Here is a 25,225-nt window from a genome sequence, read left to right as displayed (position 1 = left end):
AGAGTACACTGAGTCGCTTGTTCTGGGTTGTCTTTTCATTGGGACCGCCGAGCTAAACCTCGGATAACGAATGGGACACTTATGCTAGCTGGATACTGGGTTCTGGGTTCTGAGGTGAGTTTCTGGTACACCACAATTCACTGAGGTCCTAGGGTTCTACGCATAGTTCTGTGTATAAGCAGAATCCCTGCAACATGGCGCACCTAACGTTTGGTCTATGAGTTGAAACGCCTTAGTAGTGCTTATATTAGTCCACAGCACCCTCATTCTAGTTTCCGGATAACAAGTCTGACGGATTTAAACCTACCTTTTTCTGTTGATATAGGTTTCTTCAAGCTTGATCATTAAAAAGGTTATTGAACCCTTGTGCTACTGATTATATCGAGTGTAGCTTGTCCTTATGGCGGTCGATATAGCGGCGCACAGTCGGGCACCTCTGAGACGTCATTTGACGCAGTATGGGGTGCCGGACACTGGTATGGACGTAATCTTTGTGGTAGGAGCCGATGCGGCTCATCCTTATGAGTTGTTTTACTCTTGGGTGACCCTTCCGGCGGTGAGTGAGGACGATAACTCTTTTCATACTTACACTGCCACTGCCGTGCCAGCGAACTATACACCGTATAGGACACAAGAAATACCAATATCTGCTTGGCAGCATCTTATTTGGTTTAATGGCGCCCTCCCCCATGCGGTTATACCGCCGAGAATGGGCCCTTTGTCAATTGCAGGGGCCACTTGGCCGGTACTAGCCGGATATACGCCTCATCCCCGTTACCTAACGGTGCCGGTGGCTGATTTGCGTGTACTGCACACTGCCCTTATTATAGTACATAGGGCTTTGGTGCAGTACGTGTCACGCAATGTGCAGGTGGGGGCACCTGCTGTTGCGGGGCAGCCTACTGACCACCACGCAGTGGTCATTAGTCCTGTTATGGTTAATTCTGTTATGGGCAAGCGCCCCCCAAATAGGGATGATTTCCCTTTTTGGCTTGCTGAAAAATTTGACCAAATAGAAGCGGTTTACCCGAATACATCTCCTGTGGAGAAACACAGGATCCTTACCATTAGTTTGCCTAAAGACTTGGTCCCCGACATTGATGATTGTGTAAACTGGGGCAAGGTCTTTGCAGCGACGTACTCGCAGTGCTTTGGCACTCCGTCTATGTCGGTACTGCCCGCCGTTATTAAACGTGTTCAAGATAACCACGGTGCGGAGTCTGCGATAGAATTAGGCATGCGGCTCCCCGGACAGTTTGACCTGGTGGCTACCATGGTAATGTGTAACCTTAAGGGTGATGCTATGCAATTCCAAGTTCGTAATGAACTGAAGAAAGTTGCTGAAGAGGATAAGCCGCGGGAGTTCGCGAAAATAATCTCGACGGCATACAAAGATGTGGGTCGTAGCTCTTTAGGAGTTAAACCTGTTGTAAAAACTCCCGAAATTAAGCAGCAGGGTAAGGCAGAAGCCTCTGGTAAGGATGACCGTCCAAACTTTCCGAAACAGAGTTGGCTGTCAAAACAACAGGGAAAGCAGCAGCAGAAACAGGGGTCTCGGCCTGCCTCTCCCGTTCAGTCAGGTAGTGAGCGCACTTATGATCTGCGTGATCGTGCTACTATTAAGTCTCCTGATAGATTTCAGGTTTCTGAACAACTTTCTCCTCGTTCTTCACAGGAAACATCGGCTTCACAGTCGGTGGCGGAGGCGGTGGCAAAGGTCGGGGTGCTCCACAAACACGTGACCAACCCCGACAGACTGAAGGTAAAGGCAAGCAAGAAGAATTCGCAAGACAAAGACCCCCGTTTCAGAAGAAGAAAGTGGCTGCTCTGACGGCAAGGTATGCCTCAGATAGTGCGGACACGGCTTCGGAACCGGACATGGGCACTGACGCTACTGGACAGCGCAGCGCAGCGGAAATTACCATAGTCCGTCAAGCTCTGCGTCCATTTCTGGCGGCGACAGCAACTGATACATTGGTTACTGTTGAGACAGCTGACACCAGAGTGGCTCCCCCTGACAGACTCTATGAAATAGTCTTACTAATTGAGGGTGACATACGACGTACAATAAAAGGGATTTTTTGGGATAATCTGACTACCACCTATGATATCCTCCTAGCGGAGGCAGATTGGCCCCCAGCTTTCATTTTAGAAGCTCCTAGAGGGGAGGAGGTAATCCTCCCGTCCTTTGCGCACACAGTGCCTAAGGACCGGGCTGAAGTGTACGCTGAGGAGTGGGCACTGGCGCTAGCGCTGGCATTGTATCGTACTCAGGTGGGATGGGACCGGTTGTCCCCCTGCCATGAGATTCCATTGCGGTCTATGCCCCTGCCACAGCCCCAATATCCTATGCGCCGTGAAGCTAGACCGCACGTCGCTGCAATCCTTGACCAATTGGAATATCAGGGTGTTATTGAAACTTGTGTGTCCCCTATGAATAACCCTTTATTCACAGTGACGAAGCCTGACGGGTCGTACCGTTTAGTTTTGGATTACCGGCACTTAAATTCGCATTGCCGGACCTGCGCGGTACAAAATACTCACAGTTCGGCTCTTGTCGATAGTCTCGTGCGTAAGAGATTTAAAACGACACTTGACATCTCCAATGGCTTTTTTAGCCATAACCTGTCCACACTGAGTAGCCAGTGGACGGCGTTTACTTCAGGCGGCAAACAAAAACAGTTCACAAGATTAGCCATGGGCTATAAAAACAGCCCTGGCGTCTTTACCGCTCGCGTGGTCTCGCTCTTAGAAAGAATGGACCCCGACGCATACTCCTATGTTGACGATATCTACCTCACGGATGATGAGCTGATGCCACATCTGTCCCGAGTCGACAATATCATTACGAGTTTTGCGGAATATGGCTACAAATTTAATTTTGCGAAGTCTCACATCGCGGAATATACAGTGTTGTTTTTGGGCTACGAGCTCAACAATGAAGGTAAGGGATTGGCTCCTCACTTTCTGGAGAAGTGCGCATGCCTGCGTGCTCCTACAACACTGAAAAAATTACAATCTTTGCTGGGCTTTCTGAATTTTGGACGTACGTATATTCCTGATTATGCCCAGCGTATCAAGCCGCTTTACGCCTTGGTACAACCTTCTTTTTCGAAGTCTAGCTGGCAGCTAGAACATTCTGCTATTCTACAGTCTTTACAGGCTGATCTTCTTGCTTCACAATACTTACTGACGGGTGATAACCGCACTAACCTGGTAATAAGAATAGTACCAGGCGCAGTGGGTTTCACGTACTTGACGTTCAAGGAGGGCGATACAGTCCCCATTGCGTATAAATCACACTTGTACACCTCTGCTGAGTTGCGTTTTTCCACTGTCGAGAAAGTTCTGACGGCAGTACAGATGGCGATCCTTAAAGAACGCGCACTGTCACAAGGAAAACACATACTGGTTGTAACACCGTATCCTGCCCTAGAGGCAGTGACAAAAGCAAGTGTACCAAATTCTAAAGCTTTGCATCCACGGTGGATACAATGGGCCACGACTCTGACATCTCCAGATGTCACTTATATCTTTGACGCCTCTTTACAGACTCAGGAGTACTTACAGTATGAATTCGTTCATCCGGCTCCTCTGTCTTTGCGCCCGCTCGAAGAATACCATTGTGTCATACACTGACGGCTCGGCGCAGCCGGCGATTGGATCGAAGCATGCCTATTCTGCGGCTTGCGCAATTGTCGTGGGTACATTCGTAAATGGTGAATTCCAATCTGATGCCGTGCATACGCAGTCGTTGGGTGATTGTACCGCGCAACTGGCGGAGCTCCGGGCTCTGGTGCTTGCACTGGAGTTTGCTGATCCCCCGAGTCACTACTCTTATAGTAAGTGACTCCTTTTATTGTGTCCAGTCCTACAATGACAATTTACACTTCTGGTCTCAAAACGAATATCGCGATACCAAAGGTAACACAATTAAGCATAAATTGCTTTGGGTTCGAGTGGCAGACTTTAAAGAACGTCTCCCTCTCGTGAATGTTATTCACACTCTTGGTCACCAACGCCTTGGTGTCCATGCTGTCGGTAACAGCTTGGCTGACGAGGCAGCAAAAACAGCAGTGGCTACATACTTAGTGGCAGCAGTTACAAGATCTAAAAGTAAGATTGATGATGACATCTTGGCAGCTATTGCTGCTACAGAGAAGGGAAGTGATTACCGAAGGGTTTTCCTTCTCGTTATTTTTATCACTTAAGTCCTGATAACGTCCCGTTAGTGAGGATTAACGACGTTGGTGACAGAATTATTCCCAACGCGGACTGCAGACCATCTCTGATACTAGCAGCGCACGAGGGGTTGGCATCTGCCCACGCAGGCGTGTCCGCTACTGTATCTCTGTTACAACAACGTTACTGGTGGTTCGGTTTATACAAACAAACGCGCGCTTATGTTCTTGATTGTGACATTTGCCAACAGATTAAACCTTCCACTGTTGCGCGCCCACCACAAACACAGTTGTACATATCTAATAAACCATTTGGTTGTGTTTATCTAGATCACTGCGGTCCTTTTTCTTCTGATACTGCGTACAAGTATAGCTTGGTTGCAGTGGATTCGTGCACACGTTTTCTTTGGGTATGGCCACAAAGGAGTGCTGATTCACGGACTGTCATCAGGGATTTGCGTGTCTTTGTGGGAACTTTTGCGTGTAGTACCTTCCATTCTGATCAGGGCCCTGCGTTCGCCTCTAAGGCTTACAAGGAGGCTATGAGAAATTTGGGGGTCCAAGTCAAATTTTCGTCCCCCTACCGACCTGAGGGTAATAGTGTGGTGGAGCGAATGAACCGTGACTTAAAGCAATCTTTGACAGCACGAGTTTTAGGCACAGGCCTGAATTGGCTAGCCCATTTGTATAACGTCCAACGTGCACTTAATAATCTCCCTAGAAGGTCTCTGGGTGGGCGGACCCCATACATGATGCTCTTCGGAATCAGAATGTTTGTCCCAGACCTTGATGGTCTAGACATGGCGGCGTCGGCCGCACCCTTTGACGTAGATGATCACTGTGCTGTTTTGCAGACCCTACAAAAAGCCAGAGACACTCTATCGAAGGAACACTTGCCCTCCACGTCTGATGCTGAGCTTCAGATTCCGGTAGTCGGCCTGCTACCCCGAGTTGGAGACCTGGCCCGTGAGAAGGTGGAGAACAAGAAGTAGTTCGGCCCCTCTTATCGTGCACCGGTTCCAGTGCTTGGAGTGCAGGGTACAAGAACAGTCATTTTACCTCCACTTCCTGGTCGCAAGGATAACAGGTACATCTCTATTGACAATGTCAAACTTCAGCGAGTGGCCGATACTTCTTAGTATGACTCCAGCAGTTTCATGCCAGACGATGCAAAGAAATTCAGTGTTGGTTCCTGCTTCTACCACCTTGTCTGATGTTGCCATCGAGATGCAGTCAGTTACTGATCCCTTGTTAATACCGCCGGCTGGTGGTCTGCCCGAAGAGACTGAGTATGCTTATCCTACAAATGGTCAATCGCCTGTTTTACAATCTACGGCGGTTAACCAGTCACGTTTCTCCTTTGACACTAACTCATTGCCTTCCACTTCCCCTTCGAACATTGCTATTTTTGTTAGGTGGTTCAAAAGACATTTTTTGATTCCCCCTTGGACATACATCTGGCTGGTGCTTATAAGTATTTTTTAGTTTATGTCCATTGGATTTGTAATAGTATTTTTCCGTCTGGTGAATGGCCACTATCTCAAAGAGAGATCTACAATTAGACTTATCAATGGAACTTTGGCCCCCCACTCCTCGTCCCACATCATGAAAAGGGACCAGACTTTTGTGAATATTACTGCCTGGCCCGTTTTGGATGGAATTGCGTGGGATGCTGTTAAATTCCAAATTCATGGTCCTACTGAGGTCAATGTACCTAATGTATTTCGTGTTTCTATGGGTGATGTGGTTAAGCAGAACATTCGTTCTGATGATTGGGATGTTCATGCCATTGAAGCACTGTTTTCTGATTTGAAATATTATACCGCTTTCGATGCAGAAGATTTATATGAAAATGCAGCTAACTATGCAGAACAGTATTGTTTTCAACATTATGGCAATCACTTCCTGCATAAAGCAAATAAGTTTCGAAATTTTGTAAATTTTACCCAATGGGAACACTGTCCTACACCATCTTTAGGCAGTTCACCTACATTGGTTGATAAATATACTTATTTTACTGATTTCAGTGTTTCCAGTCCAGCATCCTTTTATTTTAAAGTGATGGCTGAGTCTGCCTCGAAGGTTAGACTTACACACACCAAATTACTATATTCTAAGTCCTTCATGGATGAGTTGTCAAAGGTTATGATCTGTGGAAGGCTACTATTGATCTTAAATCGGTTTGGGGTTCCAAACCGTGGCAGGTTCAGGGAACTGAAGCTTTACATCGTGCCTGTCTTATACCAAATCATATGTTGTTTTTAAATTCAACCATCTTCCAGACCACCTGTTTCGGATTGGCCACTTCTAAAAAACTAAATTTCCCCTCTGTTCCAGATCTGGGCGCTTACCCAAATTGGGATAACCAAACGGATCTGTCCCTTCATGCTTTGCAGTCATTAGTCTCTAATACATCTTTCAATATTTCGAAATTTAGTCGAGAAGGATGGTTAATTTGGCAAAGCAGTTCAGATGCCGGTCAACGTCGTTTTCTAGGTCTGAAACCGGGGTATACGCAGCAACGCGCAGACCCTCGGTTTGAGTCCTCTCATACAGTAACTACCTACTCTGTAGGGAAATTATGTCAATCCTGGCTGCGACATTCCACCTTGGCATCTGTCAAAGTTCATTTATCAAAATTACATGACAAAATAGATTTGAATGATTTTGTTAAAGGTCCTGTGGGTGGCAGATCCAAGAGGTGGGCGTATGCTATTTACAACGAAGTATGGAAATTGTCGCAAATTGAAGCGGCCTCAAGATTGAGGGCTATTGATCAAGCAAATATAGAAAAGGTCTTGGCCGTTATAGATAACAGCATTAACACTCTTTCTTCCAGAATTTATACATTAGACAATATGGTTTCTTCAATTGTTGATATTGTACATGATGATATGTCTGTATTGTATCATGGTCAAAACCAGTTGCGTTCTGTTGTGCAGTTTGCATGGAGATTACAAACGTTAAAGGCAGGAAAGGTCCCCTGGGACTATATGAATACGACGTCATTATTCCTTCCCTTTAACCTTACTGTAAAGCAGCAGTTCATGTCCATGAAAGATGCTACATATTCATTGTTACACATTGAAAAATTGGAGCCGTTACCTTTCTCTGTGGCGGAATTGAATTCAGCCGTGTGGTTAGTACATGGGTTGATCACCCTCCCTTTCGCGCTTTTTAAGTTTACGTCATGCATGAAACACTATGCTCTGGGTAGATATGAACAGTTGGGTACCGCGTTCCTACATGAGGTTTGGTCTCTCCCTTTTACGTATAGATGTACAAGAGACGGTAAAGAGGTTTACCTGAAAGGTGAGGAGTGCACCTCGACACCTGATCATTCTGTAGTATGTAGGCACATTCAGTTATACGGTGCATGCAATGTACACGCCCCAAATTTGGCCTGCGTCCTCAAAGGAATCCCAGTGCCAGTGATTACACCATCTTTCACGCTGCTTGCAAACGGTAGGTATTTAATTTTGAATAATGAGGCTTGCTGCGGGATGTTAGTGGGAATCCCGTATATAGTAACTGTATCGCAGAGAGTAGTCTGCTGCAATAATGTTCTATTTCCACCCCCGCATGGGCGGCTGGATGTTTCTATCTGGCCTTCGATTTCGACCTTGAAAGCAGAGTTCAACAAGATGAGCAGAATAAGAGCTCTATTGTCCCAAAAGGAGGTGCCATTGACTTCCTCCAGAGAAACATTTGTCCTTCACGTGGCAAATACGCGCACTGAGGTACAGGCGCTTTTGAATACTGACCTCCCCCTGCATTTTGGAGCTTTGATCCAAACAATCTTCAATGCCTCGTCAACAACTGGCCTGGCTCATTTTTTTTAAACTTGTAGGCTCAGGCCTCGTGACCTCCTTCCAAACTATTTTTGGTGTGATTCCGGCATTTTTTCATTCTATTTTTTCGAGTGTCTTTGGCGGTGTCCCGCTGATTCTGGCGCTGGTGGCAGGTGTGCTACTTTTTCTTTTCATACTACGAAATGGCTGCACTTTCTGTGCCTCACGACAACCTGCCCCGTCTGCGTCTTTTTCGTGACAGGATGCTTGAATATTATGGTACGCTGCCATTGGCGACTTTGAGCCTGGCGTATGGATTATCCTTCCGGTATTCCTACTTTACCTGCGTGCAACCCGTCTTTCACTGCCTAGATTGTCCCTTTGAATGGCCTCTGGGTTTGTGCTTAACCAACACGGTGTCTCCGGTCCCGGATTATGATCGACTGACGAGTCCCTTAGTGTCTCACGAGTTTGCCTGTTCTGGTGTTCGGATTATGGCCTGTGGTGCGGCGCATGGAATCCTGGGTAATTGGGACATCGCAAGGGCTGCCTATGACTTCTTGGATATGAGTTATCTGGAAGAACACGTCGGTTGCCCTCTGATGGTGCTAGAGGCTCCGCTTATTGAAGAACATGTATGTTCCTTTTCTTTGATTAACTGGATGGCTGAAACTTTTAGTGGCCGTGCCAACGACTTTCTGTTGGAAGCTGTTGCTCCGTATGCTGCATACACGTTCATGGATTGAGTGAACTGTCATCCACTATATTTTTTCTACCATGTCTTAAACATTACCTGTGACTTTGGATTGCTAGCTAAAGCAACATTTCATTTTTTTTTTCCTTTCCCTTTGAGGTTTTTTGCTTTTCTTTTTTCTTTCGAACTTTCCCTGCACCGATACGTGGTTTCAATTTGAGTTCACCTTGTTCTGCTCTGTCGAATTTGAACTCTGCGTTCTCTCATTTCTTCCCTACTGGTTAGTGCTTCGATCAAGGGGGCATGTAGTAAGGAATCCCTTAATATGTACATACATTGTTAAGTTAGCATAACCACGTTAGATGTTAGAAAGCCATCTTGCTGCTTTTGCGCACGACACTGCATCTACATGTTATTGTTTAAACAAACTGCTGGCTCGCGCTTTGCCTCACACAAGAGCAATCTGTTGTTACCATCCCGAGCTCTGCGCAGCGACCTTGGTCTGTACATGGTGTAACAAGAACAGTCTGGGTCGTTAGACAATGCATGTTTTCCACTCTAGGTTGATCGACTCACTATTTAGCCATAACATACAGGCAGCTGCGAATACCTGAAAGTTGGTGCTTTTAATATTGCAGATATCATGGTTAATATTCAGACCGAAGACGAGCCTTCCTGCGAGAAGACTTCTGATGCTCCTGTGATGTGATTTCACTAAGCTGATCTTTGAGGTATGGGGTCCCCTATTCAAGCCTAAGAGACCTTTTATTAGCATAATAATAATATTAGCTTCTTAGTAAAGGGAAGGTGGTAGTATCCACTGTCATTTATAACATGATCACTCCCTTTATATTCTATGGTATTGTAACGATGCGGATGGTTTTAATTATAATCATTTGTCTGCTTGTATTAGCCAAAGTACTGCATCTTAGGACATGTGGTCTATAAAATAAACTCTTTTTATTTTCATCGTGTCTTCGTATATTATTCTCACATCAGTCCACAACAAGAATAAACAAACAGGTATTTCCGATTCCCACCATTCCTGAGAGTACACTGAGTCGCTTGTTCTGGGTTGTCTTTTCATTGGGACCGCCGAGCTAAACCTCGGATAACGAATGGGACACTTATGCTAGCTGGATACTGGGTTCTGAGGTGAGTTTCTGGTACACCACAATTCACTGAGGTCCTAGGGTTCTACGCATAGTTCTGTGTATAAGCAGAATCCCTGCAACAGCATTGTCCGTGTAAACATAAAAGATTCTCAAATGACCTTAACCCCTTCGCTGCGGCGCAAATTCCGCCGCAGCGCTGGGGGGGGGGTTTGGGGGGTTTGCGGCGCCGCTATGCTCATGACGGAACCACGCCGTCATGAGTCACGGGCGAGCTGTGCTCATGACGGCGTGGTTCCGTCATGACTCCACCCACTTGCGCTAATTGCCCGCACAGGCGGGGAATTAGCGCCGCGTGGGCGGAGCGGCCGCCAACGGCCGCAGCATGATGGAACCACTCCGTCATGAGCACACGGCGCCCGTGGCTCATGACGGAGTGGTTCCGTCAAGGGCATGCAAGGGGTTAAAATAAACTGACAACATTGGAAGGCATGCAAATTCAAACTGGAATCAGGAACTCTCTCACCACTTTCAATTCCACCAGGTCAAAATAAATACAATACATACAACAAAAGGCATCAGATCTGTAAGTTTATTTGCTCAATGTGCGACGGCTACATATTTACTCACATTCATGTTATTCCATCACTGAGGAAAAACTGCTAAGAATGGTCCGTGTCAAAAATAATCGCCAACAGAAATAATTTGGGTAAACATAATAAAGGGGAAAATGAGAATCACTGATCAGACCTTAAATAGTTCACTGCAGTAGCATGACAAAAAAAGCACAAACATCAGCTCATTCAAAAACATTCAATGTTTTTTTCTACACTGTATTAGATTTTCACCATGACGAACACCAGACATTAAAATCAAACTAACACTGGTGTTTTTGCATTTTTTTGTAGTTTTTTTTTTTGTTGAAGTATTTCAAAGAAAGTGTCTACACAGTAATATAGCATGTCACTACAGCAACATCCATAACAGATCAATTGGTACGATTACTGGCTGGTAGAGCAAACTTTAGCTCTCCAACAGGGAAGAAAATAAATAACATTTTTAAAAAGCTTTAGAAATTGTTGGACTATTTTTTTTTAAGTCATAGGAATACATAACACCTACAGCATGAGTTAATAAATGTCAAGCTACCGTTTAGAAATACAACACTAGCATGCACAATATTGTATCGTCAAGAGTAATGCAGCAGTAATCGTTTTCCTGGAGAGACAGTTATCATAGGCAAGTGCAATTCTGAAAATTAAACGAGAACAAACTTCATTCAAGCTGTTTAAAATCAATTTTATCCATTTCCCAACTGTGTGTAATCTCCGTGCCATCTTTTCTTTAGGTTTCCAACAGCAGCCAGTCAAGCGGACATGAACATACAAAACAAATAGCTGTGTAATTCCAGTAAATTCTTTTTAAATTAAAATGGGTAGGCAAGAAAAAGTGGTTTAACGGACAATATGCTACTGATAAAGAGAACACAAGCTATGTAGGAAGAAAATCTACTTCATGCCTGGTAGAATCATTCAAATTGTGAACTAGGGTCCTCTGATTTCTCTTCATTTTTTCCTGTCGGGTTGGTTTATAGCGTTGTACACAAGATTACATTGAATCCTTGTTAAGGTTAGTTATATATCACTAACCCGTTGTTGCAAGGGACTTTTTTCCAGTGGTTAAAACTATCAATTTACAAGAAGCCCTGGCCTCATTCTGCACAGTATACCATCATCTTTTTCCAGTGTTGTTAATCAAAACAAACAGTACCTTGAAACACCACTGACTGGGCCTCTTAGAGCATGGGAAAGACCTCAGTCCTCATATAATGGGAAGGACGTCACAAGATTATCTATGGGATGTAGGTGAATACTGAGAAATCTGTGCTATCCTGTACTGGTGTATACGCCACCCAAAAAAACTCAATTTAAAAAAAAAAAAAGTTACCAAGTATCCATTAGAGACTTGGATGCCTGCAGCATAAATATCAAAATTTATAAAACTTTAAGCCCTGGAGGCCCACTTTTTAGATGCAGGCCTTGGAACCATGCTCATATTAAGAATTGATCATTTGAAACTATTCAGGTGCCTATGATCACCTTATGAATCCATACCATAATCCTTTACACCTGGGCCGTAATTTGGTCAGTTGACTGGTGAGGAAGATCCATGTTCAGGTTGGGTTTACAAATAAACGCTTTGTTTTACTTTATGAAGTAACCTGATGTTTCATTACAACATTTTTGGTGATGATTTCCAACCAGAAAGGAGTGCAAATGGTGTAGGTGTGGGGCATGTGGAACAGCATGTTAGGGATGTGGCTAGGTGGCTTAGAGCACAGAGATTTCAGAGAGAATCAGCCTATTTACAAGATTATATGAAGAACTGAGAATTCCCGCCTCTGTGTTGTAGTGAATGTACATTTCTTTCTAGGATTCTTCTTCGTTGTTTAGTTATATGTATATTGTAAGTTTAAGTAAATGTATTGGGAGGAGAGACGATGTGTTATGCCTTTAAGGCACAGACATAAATTGTGATAAATACCAAGTGTGTGTTTGATGAGCTTGGAGATTCTAAATGGAATCAGTTGACAACTGGCTAGTGAAGTGATCCACGCTCAGGTTGGGTTTACAAATAAACACTTCATTTTACCTTATGGGAGTAACCTGCAGTTTCATTACAACATCCCCCCCCCCCCCCCCCATCTCCCTGCAAACAGCTCTGTTTTAAAGTTATGGCATTTTACCCTACTCCAAAAATCCACTTAATTCCTTGCCTACTGCATTTCTGTTCAGTTCAATTTCCTGCCAAATGCTTCAAAGGAGGCAAATCTTTCAGAGTGAATATTCAAAGACACTTCACAGTGGCTTACACAAATAATGCAAGTCTTGCTCTGGAAACTCTATTTGTTTTTTGTTAAACTGTGCAAAACTAAACATATAAACCTGATCTTTCATTTGTTTCAGAGTCATGTTGAAAACAGAGTCGTGATACCTCCCTAAAACCTACTGTTGTTCGCAGAGGTTATTTTTAACCTCCTCCTGAGAACGTCAAGTAATTCCCAAGTGCATCAAACAAAACATTAGTCTTTACGATAATGCAATAGCCCACAATAATCTAAACTTAATTAACTCTTTCCAATTTCGTCACTTTATTCCGGAAACGTGCTATGTACTCACTTGGAGGACTTTGAGAAGGATTCAAAACTCTTTGGTAACATTAAGATGGGTGAGGGACCAGCGATACACTAGTACTGTAGAGTTAGAGCACAAAACACTTAAGAGTAGGTCTGAAGAGCTAAACATTAAGCAGTATTTTTTTCACTTAGGTTTTCTCCATGCACATTTTCTGTAGCCCAGAAACGCTTACCAAATCAAACAAATCATACACAAAGCAGCCAACAGTTAAAGCAAACAATTTGCAACCAATGAAAGGTCAAACCCATTCTGATAAATCCGAAAGGGTAAAACATTTTTTTTTTTTTTTTTTTTTTAACATTCAGAATTTACCAAACGGATGGTTCCAGAAGGTGCGGATTATAGATGGCACATCAAATTGTTAAAAGAGTGTACCATTGGCAACGTTTATCACAAGAAAGAGCAAACGCCTTTTCTGACAATAACAAATCTACATACTCATAACCCATCTGTAAACAGAGTTTGCATTCTTTGAATTTTTTGCAGTTTTATATAGCGCAAACTCCGCCCCAGGGCACTTTATAAGAACACCAGATTACACTACACAAGGTCAGATTATTATCATTATTATTTTTTAGGCACTGTGAGATTAAGTGATTTGCCCAGAATCACAAGATGTTGAGCCAATGCCCGGACTCGAACCTGGTTCCCTCAGTTTCAAAGTTGACAGTTCTGGCCATTATGCAATATTTTAAAGTAATGTCCATGCTCCCTCTCCAATGGTCTCGTATAAAATTTATAGGAGGACCGAGATTTAAGGCACAACCCATTAGTTCAGCACATATATGCGAACAAGATTCTTCCCCTGCATTTGCTCCACGCTTTCCTGGGACGCCAATACACACCCTCTGACTCTTTCTCAGGGATACGTTTTAACCACCGATGAAGGGCACTGTCAAAATACATTGAGGCTTTGAATCAATGCACTCATGAACTATATCAAGTGATAAAATAATTCAAGAAATGAAGGATAACATAACAAGTATTTGTAAGGCGCACGTTCACCCGTAGGTATCTTGGCGCTGAATAACAGATGTTTCTTGCTACCCAACTGAATGGTACTCATTTTATCGACCTCAGATGGATGAAAGGCTGCGTGGACTCGCCGGTATTTGAACCTGAGACCATGAGGTAGAACACAGGCCTCTGCAGTGGCGGCATTAGTCCACTGAGCCACCAGTTCCGGATCATTTTATGATATGGAATACACACTGTCAATTCTGTTATGAAGAAAAACTGTGCTACAAATTCGATAATTTATTAAACATTGAGCTCTCTTCATGGGCGGTTTCGTAAATACACGAGAGGCATTCTCGAGATAAGAATGTGCTCACCAATTATGCAGAACTCGCCAGAAGGATGGCTCTAGTAAAGGGTTAAACAGATGGCCCATCCAAGTGCAAAATGTGTGCAGCATTGACAATGAGATGCCACAAAAAAAGAGCAAATGCTTTTTCTGACAATGAAGAATCTATCTACTCATAAATTCAATTTAAATACTGTAGTGTCGGTGCTCCTCCTCCATGAGCGACCTATAACTTATGGAAGGTCCGAGTCTTATGACAACGCCTTAGTTCAGTGTATGGTTTACGAAATTATCAAGTATTGAAATGCTTCGAGTAAAACGAAAACTCTGCTTTTATGGACTTTTGACCTATGTACATTTTCACGTCCAACAACACCACCATAAGAGAACGCCTCGGGTTTTCATACTTGAAGTATATCTATTTATATTCACACGGAAACTTCGGTGACCACAGAAGTGAAAAATGTGAACACTGTAAAATCAGAGCCCCAAAATAGGAGATGAGACTGCTTTAAAGCAAGAGCTTAATTACTTACCAGGGCATACAGATCTGCTCCCCAGGGCATACAGATCTGCTCCCCACCCCCCAACCCACATGACCTTTTACAGTGGTCTAAATGTTTTTACGTGAAGTGTAATGTAAATTTATATAGCTACACAAAAGAGAAACAAACAGCAAAGTAGGCCTCAATTATGTTCATTTGAAACATCCTGAATTTCTTTAAAGGATAATGGAATGGATTTTGGGGGGGGGGGGAGGGGGGGATGTCGCTAACTATGTCAGTTTGTGCTATGCGACCAGACTTCAGGATTACCACCAAGACAAATATTCCCTCAGTGTTTGATGTAACACGGCTGCAAACCAATAGTTAATACTGTCAGCAAGGAGGCATTATTAAAAAAAATAAAAAAAAAATAACATACAGCATGGCACTTAATGATTGAAACAAAGCAAAATGCACAAGCATAAACTTACTGGAACCACAAAACTATTTTTAAATAAGGGCCATCTCCATTCGATAGTATTCATCTTGCAAATCTTTTATCTAGCAATAAATAAAAAAAACAGCTCCATCTGTATTTATAAACTGCAGTCCTTATGCCAGTGTGAGGCTGCCCTTCCGTACCAGCACAGCCAGTCCGACTTCCACTTGTGGTATTTTGGCAAAATGTCGACGAGGCAATCAAGACAGGAGGTGGGGTTCACCCTGGAAAGGTTACCCTTTCTCTCCCCTCCCCTACCCTGAAACCCCACTTGTGGGAAAAAAATAAAGACTGCGGTAGTAGCATCAGCGTGCGGCTATCAGTCCTCAAAGATTTAATTGTTGCCTTCTCCACCATCGTCGTCCTGCTGGTCACTTGTCCAGAGTGTAAGGTTGTCACGAAGTAGTTGCATGATGAGTGTGGAGTCCTTATACGAGTCCTCATTGAGAGTGTCCAACTCAGCAATAGCATCATCAAATGCAGTCTTAGCCAGATGACATGCCTGCTCAGGAGCATTCTGGATCTCATAGTAAAACACTGAGTAGTTAAGGGCCAAGCCCAATCTAATAGGATGGGTTGGTTGCATGTGCTCTTTGCTGATCTCATGGGCTTCACTATAAGCCTTCTCTGATGACTCCACCACTGTGGCTCTCTTTTCACCAGTTGCCACTTCAGCTAGATAGCGGTAGTAGTCTCCTTTCATCTTCAGGTAGAAAACCTTACTTTCATACTGTGTCTCACTGCAGTTCTTTATCAGGAAGTTGTCCAGCAAATTCAAAACATCTTGGCACACTGCTTCCAACTCCTTTTCAATTTTCTCACGATAAGCTCGCACCATTTCAATCTTCTTTTCATTTCCATCCGCAGAGGTCTTCTGTTCTATGCTACTAATTACCCGCCAGGAAGAGCGCCTTGCCCCAACAACATTCTTGTATGCAACAGACAGCAGGTTTCTTTCTTCATTGGAAAGTGGCTCATTGAGCTCAGTCACCTTGAAGAAAAAGAGAGGAAAAAAGTCAGATTGTGATTTAATCATGTTACTATTAAAGTAAAATGAACAACAAATAGTTGTTTCCCATAAGTAAATATTCATAATAAACATTTATATGCCTTTGTCCATCAGAACGACGTACAATTCTCTGCCATGGAATGTCTCCCCAATCGTCAGCCGAAACCCAAATACACGCCTAGGTCAGGAGGACTAAAAATATCTACACTGAATTAATAAACTCCTTGATTAGAACATCAACATCACTGTGCCTGGATAATGAGAATATTGACTCTGTAGCAGAACACTCAAAATCTTCCTTTTTTGACCATAATGGATACTTCTCAAGTGCCAACGTCTAAAAGAAGAATTAGGTATAGAAAGAGGGCTGGTTCTCAATTAGGCTAAGACACAAAAAGAGAATGGATGCATTACCCGGAGCAAGTATGGGGATGTACCACCCTACTCATTTGGCAAAAATGCAAAACAGCAAAAAGGATGCAAAATCTACTAAAAACTACAGCTGTTGCACTTGAAGACAAAATAAAAGGAGCAAAAAGCAGACCGACAAAACTATTATAGATCTTTCGGACAAAAACAACGCTTACCACTAGGGCTAAATATCAGACACTAACAGTACAGAAGTGGATCATTTTCACAAATGAGACAAGAGGAGGTTGCATCCAACAAGGATACACCTGCCCAAATGACATTATTCGTACCAATAAAATGTCTATTCACAGCAAGACATCCTTCACTCCCTCACCAAACAATCTTTTGAGCTACCAACCTGATCCAACACCTTCTACCGCAGCTTCCAACACTACTTCCTCTCTGCTACCACTGAACACATTAAAAGAACAGTGCTTCACTGGATCATGAATCTTTGAAAATGTGCATTCTCAAATTTATGCTAAAAAAATGTAACAGGTTAAAATAGAAAGCAACTACACTACAATCCTATCTTTGATCTAGCTTTTTTTTCAGCCAAAAACAGAGAAATATGGAGATCAATAGCATAATCAATATTTCAACAAAAATAGCCTTATTAACAATTACCAGTCAGGTTTCAGATCAGGACACAGAACTGAAACAACTATGCTCAATATCATTGATGATGAATACAAAATGCTCAATATTGAAAAATGCTTACTAGGTGTACTGGGACTATTTATTGGCAGCTATTGACAAAAGAGACTGTGATATACTATACTAATTACCACCCTCAGTTTGGGAGTGGTGGGGCGATATTACAGTGGTTCATGTTGTATATAAGGGAAAGTGCAGACTTCAAACACCCTTGTCCTCTTCTACCACTAAAATGTGGACAAGAAGCAGATCTATGTAAGAATTAATCATGATACAATAAGTCACTTTGAGAACTCATTTCAAATAGACAACTGGATGTCTATTAAGAATAAAGAAGAGTAAAATTAAATTCCTTTTAGGGCCTTTACTCTAGAACAGTGGTTCTTAGCCTGTGATCCATGGACCCCTTGGTTTCCGCAATGCAACTTGGGGTGTTCAGAACTATTAAAAAAACCCTAAATACTTGCAGAGTAATAAAATATGAGGAGCAGAGACCGGGGGCGATTGAACAGTGATCATAGACCGCTTGAGTCCGGGCTCTCACATTTTAGCATTTATTGAGCTGAATTGCATTCAGGCTTGCCGTAATTGTGAGGACTCCTACTCTTCTTTCCAACTGCTTTTGCACCAGTTTTACCCTTACAGTATTTTACCTAGGATTCACTGCCAGCTACTCGGATGACTGTTCCTTGGACATATGGATCGGGAGTTTTCTATATTATGGCAGCGCATGAAGCTTTTGCATATATATACTTTGGAGTACCACGGAGGGTTTATATAGATTGGCCCTCTCCAGACATTTTTTACATATTATGCTCACTTTGGATTGGTAATTAAACCTTTATGGAGAAGACTTTATTCATGACCTGGTTTGAAACTGTATTTAGGAAATGTTATGTACTTTATGTTTGTCATATACAGCCATTTAACATAGGCCTTTATACATACACAGATTTTCGTTTTCAGGCATGACTTAGCCCTGGGAATTCCCTTTGCATCCAGCGCAATATACTGGATCGTTTACTTTGGATTTGGATGTTTAAGGTGAGATCACATTCCTAATAGATATGTTTCTTATTCTTCTTCTGGGTCAAGAGCAGGCATTATTACTTGTTTGTTGACTATTCTACTTTTCTGGTTTACACACTGTGCTCGTTTTTTTTAATCACGACCATGGACAATTCAGGGTGGTGAGCAACTCTTTTGCTAGGTCTTTTTAAAGGTTTTTTTGAGGACATGCATGTTGTTTTAAATAGGGTGGAACATCCTCTTGTTCTCTCTGAACTCTTACGCACCCCTTTTCTTTCTACTAATGCCTAAATTATCTGGTTATATATTTCTACGTGTGACATCTGCATTAACCAACTGTAATGTGGCTATCACACATGCCATTAGTCTGGTCTGTGTTATGAGGTTCTAGTAATTTTACACCTTAGGAATTAATATGTGTATGGTTCCATCTTTCTAGATGTGGCGTTGTCTATTAAGTGGTGCTTTTTAATTGTTCATTTTTAGGTCGAGCATAGACGGCGCTTGCGCTGTCTGCAAGACATGTTGTATTGTATTGTATTTTTTTTGTGTATTAAAAAATTAACTGCTTTCTACTGGCTGTTGGAAGTGCCATTAAAAAATGTAGCCTTTGTATTGGTGTTTGTTGTAAAAGTCCCTCCCTTCTCTCCTTCTGGTGATTTCACTTAGTGAGTATTTATTTTGGCCATCAAACTGTGTAGCGTGTGATGGCCCCTGTTTACAGAGACGTGAATCTGTTAGCAATTAACCTTATCATAACTGCAGTCTGACTTCCATTCTGACCTAAAGAAACTGTGGCTTTGTTTCTGTTTCAGTGTGCATTTGTTAGCAATTATCCTCATCTTAACTGCAGTTTCACTTCAATATCAACCTTAAAAAGCCCTTTGCCTTTGTTTATGTTTTAAAATGCATCTGTTATGAATTATCCTTATGGTAACTGCAGTATGACTTTTAATCCAACAGTCAAACTTAAAAATTATATTAAAAAACCACAGAGCATTTTATTATACTAATATCAAACATTGCGTGTTATTAATTAAATAATACGGTAGAGCATTTTTTGTTTCTTTTGCTGTTGACGTTGTCGGGGTTTGTTTTCCGTTTTGCCAGCGGACATGGGCAAAGATGCTGGAGTCATGTAATGTGTTGCTGGAAGTAAATCGCAGTGCATATGCATGTTTTAGAGCTAACTATGGTGAGCACTGGCCAATCAAAGCTGGTGTTATTAAAAAAATACGTTAGAGCATTTTTAGTTTTTTTCTGTTGACGTTGTTGGGGTTTGTTTTCCGTTTTGCCAGCGGACATGGGCAGAGATGATGGAGTCATGTAAGGTGTGGCTGGAAGTAAATCGCAGTGCAATATGCACTTGTTTCGGCACTAGCTGTTTAGCGCTAACAATGGTGAGCACCAACAGGACCTGGGCCAATTAAAGCTGGTTCTCTTGGGTTCATTAATACAACTATATCAAATAGTCAAACTTAAAAATGATATTAAAAAAACACGGATTGTTTAGTGATATTAAGCATTGCGTGTCATTAAAAAATATTGTAGATGATTTTTTTTTTTTACTTTTCTGTTCACGTTGTCGGGGTTTGTTTTCCATTTTGCCAGCGGACATGGGCAGAGATGCCGTAGTCATATCAGGTGTGGCTGGAAGTAAATCGCAGTGCATATGCAGTTGTTTCTGCACCAACTTTTTACAGCCAACTATGGTGAGCACGGGCAGGACCCGCCCAATTAAAGCTGTGTCTGTTGGTGTGATTAATACAACCATACCAAACAGTCAAACTTAAAAATAATATTTAAAAAACCACGGAGCATTTTATTTTACTAATATTAAGCATAGCGTATTATTAAAAAATACGGTAGATCATTTATTTTTTCCTTTTCTGTTGACTAGGTTTGTTATCAGTATTGCTACCACTGCTCTTTAATACTTTCACTGCTCTTTAATACTTTTTATATACTAAACTCCAATATACGGCGAGACCTCTTAGCACTGCCAATGCTTGTTCTACTTGTCTTATTATAAATGGTTTCGATTGTCTTTGAAGTGTTTTAAGTAGATAATTGTGGTTTTCTGTTCCAGTCCTGTGCCGTTTTGTAATGTATTTAATTTGTGATTGTTTGTGTTTTTGATTTAGGTTTCTTTGTATGATATTTTCAGCCCTGATGAAGTTCTCCTTGTGTGAACGAAACACGTTGGCTGAGCTGTATGTGCTATTAACTTAAGGAAACAATGTAAATAAAGACATTTGATCCCACAACGGCGAGTTGTACTTCATTGTCTGGCGCACCCCTGCTTGTAGCTGCTGATAAAATATATATACACATGAAAAAGGAAAATATGAAATTGAAACTCTGTAATTGTGAGAATGTAAAACTTGAAGCAAAAAATGAAGGTTATATCTTTAGCTTTACTTATAATAGCAAAAATATAGGAAACAGAATCTAGTATGGAGGACTGGTGGCCTTAATTTAACATGGGTATACCAATAAAAGCACACATGCAGTAGCATTACAAAAGTGTAAGTGATATGCAAGAGTCTAGCCTACTGCTTAATCTTTCAGGAATAAAACTCAATTTTCATAAACTCCAACTTTTCTGTTAAAATAACAAATGAGATTTTTGTATTTTTTTGGTTTCTGAATTAAATAAAACATTTTATAATCTCTGTATTTGTTTGATCATCACTAGTGCCTTCATTTTTTAGCATTGCATTAACTTTCAAATCTTAAAAATTACTTAGATCGAGCCCCCGGCTTCCAGTTAGGATCTCGTGGGATTCCAAAGAAGTCAGAAGGTTACAAACCTCTGCACTGCAATGAAACAGAATGCCAAAATCTCTAGGTTTTACCCTAGATCAGGGGTTCTTAACCTGTAGTACACGGACCCCTGGGTTTGTCTATTGCACCTATTCAGAGGGTCCACCTACTCACATGACCTTGTATTCTTTCAATAAACATGAGCAACATGCCTCCTATGAACAGAATTGTTTCATCAAGTAACAAAAAGATTTACTTGAAATCTATTGCATTGCCTCCTCAATGTATTAATAAATATTTGTTTAAAAAATCATAAGCATTTAAAAACATTTTTGTTAGAAGCGGATTGCCATTTTAGGGCACAGCATATGAGAATGTGCACCATCAGTGTTCACATTCAAACATGCTCTGACCTGAACTAGCAATCATCTTCTGACCAAACATTCTCATGAATGGCTTATGATTTTCTAGCAAACATTTGCATCTGTATATTTAGAGAGCCAGTCTTCTCAGCACTATGCATGTATACACTGGTATTCTACCCAAAAGCTCCTTTCCAGGTTGCAGGCTCTCACAGACTTCAAACACGTACACGTCTTGTATAGGGAAGGGGGCATACCTGCACTTTTCAGCAGAACTGAAATACTTTAACAGGAGAACCACTTCTTAGTATGGAGAGTTTACTGTGGCACAGTGAGGACCAGGTCTTCTAGCTTTTATACAGTCTCTGTCTTATTTAACTTTTGAGACAAAGATCTTGCATGACCTGCTGCTTTATCCTACTGCTAATACTGTAAAGATAGAACTGCAAAAAAATAATTTCTTATAGTCTTAATCTAATATTTTCTTCACACGAATTATAAACCACTTTACAGCTCAAACCATGGTATTTCAATGTTCATTAACTCTCTGCAAATGGTTCTAACATTCTAACATACTCAAGGATTATATCCCGGTAGATTATATGAAAATAATTACATAAATTATCAAGTGTATACAGAAGACAGAATGAAGCGTACAGCTTTACCTAATTTCCTCACAACATAAGCTTACATTTATGGTAGCTCGTTTACTCTTATGCTGTTAGCTAGTTAGGTCTCGCCTGGCATTAGCAGCACATATGCACTGCTCTCGCCATGCGAGGGCCTTTTGGAATCAATACGGATTCCAAAGTTAGATGTGCACGCGTACGGACGGACAGGAGATGTGCACGCGTACAGGTCGCGGCATTTCAGCACAACGCGCACATGGCGCGCTTTCGCTTTCCCTCCCTCCCCCCGTCGGGCCACTCCTCCTTCCATTGTGTGCCAGTCGCACTTCTTTAGTGATTACAGGAAACTTGCTAAGCAAGAAATAAAGACTCTTTCCCACGCAGGACATTTGATATAAAGAATAAACAAGTCGAGAGGCGAGTACGGAAGCTGTAAGAAGAGATTTATGCTAAGATCAGCCGCTTCTCACAGGTAGGTTAACTCTGATCGGGTCCATTGGTTGTTAGTATAACTCATTAGGGTGAAAGCACCGAGTCTCACCAAAGTATTCCTTCCGTACCTAGTGATGGGTTCCAGCTCAGTCCAGTATTTCTTGCCCAGATAGTACTACAAAACTGTCCATAAACAGAGCACAGCTTAACTGTAGGTTTAAATGGCCCAGTCTCAGTAGCCCTGTGCAGGACTTTAAGTGAAATGAAAAAACGGGGGGGGGGGGTCTCTCAAAGGGGCGTGGCCAATGTGATTAAGGGCGTGTCTGAAACACGTACACTAAAAAAAGCATTAAAAATGCAATAGGTCTCGCCTTTCATTGAGTTAAAGCCATTTGCTTTGCTATACAATATCATTAGCAAAGCAAATGGCTTTAACTTAATCAAAGGTGAGACCTATTGCATTTTCAATGCTTGTTTCTGTTCTCAACATGTGGTTTTCCTGCCACAAAGTGGCGGATCACAAAACAACTTCAATAGCTGTTTACCACCCACCACTCAGAGTCCCCATCTGACCCTGTGCACCCACAGAGCCTTTCCCAAAGGACTACTACCGATCAGCAAAGCACTAACACCCATCCTAAATGCATTCATCAACTCAGCCACATTTACGGACACCTGGAAACATGCCACCATCATGCCGATGCTCAATAAACTGTCAGCTGACCCAGGCACACCTTTCACCTACAGACCCCTCTCACTTATACTATACCTGGCAAAGGTCTTAGAGAAACTAACCAACCGATGCGCACCAGCTACCTTGGCAACTTTCAGCTCCGACACCATACAGTTCGGATTCAGGCCCAACCATGGTACAGAAACTGCACTGATTGCTGCCACAGACGACATCCACGTGATCCGTGACAAAGAAGACACAGCAGTCCTCATTCTCCTGGAGCTTGCTGCAGCGTTTGACAAGGTTTCACATTCAATCCTCATTATGCGCCTGCACAAGATTGGCATCCAAGGATCCACTCTCCAATGGATCGGCTTCTTCTTAACAGATCGAACACAAGCTGTCAGCCTGGCACCTTTATCCTTGTAAGCCTGCAAACTCTTCTGTAGAGTGTCTCAAGGTGTTTTGCTCAGCCCATGCCCACCAACACATACATGATCCTCTTGGTCAACGACATCCGCACACTCATCAATATCCTCTCCTATGCCGATGACACAGAACTCTCCCTCTGGGACAAAACACCCAAATAAAGTAAGAACTTCTACACCTGCATGGCTGAATTCGCTATCTGTCTCAACACTGACAAGACAGAAGTAGTGATATTCGCAAGAACACCTCATCATGGGACTCCAACTGGTGGCTGACCGAACTTGGACCCAGGCCAGGAACCTCAGAATAATCAACAAACTGGACATGACTGTAGAAGTCAACGGCATCACTGCATCCTACTTCCACACCCCAAAGATGCTGAGGAACATCTTCAAATGGCTGCCAAGAAAGACTAAAAAAACTGTCCACTCACCCTAGTTTCCAGCAAGTTGGACTATGGGTACACTCTCTCACCAAGCAACTCAGAGGACTAGAAATCATCCAGAACTTGGCAGCCAGACTCCTCCCCAGCCTCCCACACAGAATTTGCATCAACCCACACCTCAGGGAACTACACTGGGTCTCAATACACAAACACACTCAATTCAAACTCCTCATACACACATTCAAGGCACTACACAACTCAGGCCCCACATACCTGAACAGTTGCATCTCCTTCTGCCAACCACCCAGACACCTCTGCAGGACTCCTCGCACATATTTCACACATACACTGAACCAGATCAGGAGGACCAATGATCCCTTACATCGCTGCTCAAGTATGGAACGACCTCTCACTCCACCCCAGAGCCGCCTCCTATCTTTTTGAACTTCGCAAGAAGCTGAAAACCTGGCTTTTCAATTAACTAACCTCCAATAGGCAAGGCTTAGCGAGCACACACCTGCTAAGAGCGAGGATACTTTTGCGGGTGATTGTACGCTTTACAAATACACATAACATCCGGAGCTTTGCCCACCAATACCGAACACGCATGGATACGCTATAAGCAGCACCCTCAGAACTTTAAACATCTGCCAATATTGCTAGTTTTCTTCTTGGAAAAGAAGAAGAAAACCGGTGCGTGTTATTTGGCTGATGGGCCTGGGGTCATTAGGTAGGCATCAGTAATTGGAATGAGACTACAAACAAAGCTAGAAGCTATCAACTTTTTAAATTTTAGTCTTACATTAAACCATTTCCCATTTTTAGTGTAGCATTCGATAGAGTGGTGTAGGGTTATGGGGTGGTACAGAGCATGACTTGAGTGTGATATTGGCAAAGTACCTGTTTAGCGGCACGTGTCTGACAAAAACATGTAGACAGAATGCCACGGAGGCCACATTAGCTCTGGTCATGTCGACCTAGACACCAGATTCTCTGGCACTGCCTCCAAATGTGAAGAACAGTTGAACTGCCAAATGCAGGTCCTCTGCTCTATCAAGATAAAAGAGAAAGGAGCAATCTTGGCAATCCGTATAGATGCTGCCCTGTGGTTGAGCCAAGGGAGCCTGCACCATCTCCTGCTCATCCAAGATCTGGATCTGCAGGAAAGGAAAAAGGGA

At 42.5% G+C, this 25,225-nt stretch overlaps 1 protein-coding gene across 2 annotated transcripts in view; it reads right to left on the bottom strand.

The window, feature by feature from the left end:
- Window positions 1–10,352: 10,352 nt before the first annotated feature.
- Window positions 10,353–25,225, bottom strand: part of YWHAG (tyrosine 3-monooxygenase/tryptophan 5-monooxygenase activation protein gamma) — a 132,555-nt gene continuing 117,682 nt past the window's right edge. For both annotated transcript variants that reach the window (XM_085649608.1, XM_085649607.1), the window contains exon 2: window positions 10,353–16,256. In XM_085649608.1, coding sequence (XP_085505734.1) covers window positions 15,600–16,256 — 657 coding nt within the window. In that variant the 3' untranslated portion in view covers window positions 10,353–15,599. The remainder of the gene's footprint in view (window positions 16,257–25,225) is intronic.

The sequence above is a fragment of the Triturus cristatus genome, chromosome 3_2 (genome assembly GCF_964204655.1).
Source record: "Triturus cristatus chromosome 3_2, aTriCri1.1, whole genome shotgun sequence".
NCBI lineage: Eukaryota > Metazoa > Chordata > Amphibia > Caudata > Salamandridae > Triturus > Triturus cristatus.
Note: the sequence above shows the minus strand (reverse complement) of the source record. Positions and strands in the feature narration are given on the sequence as shown.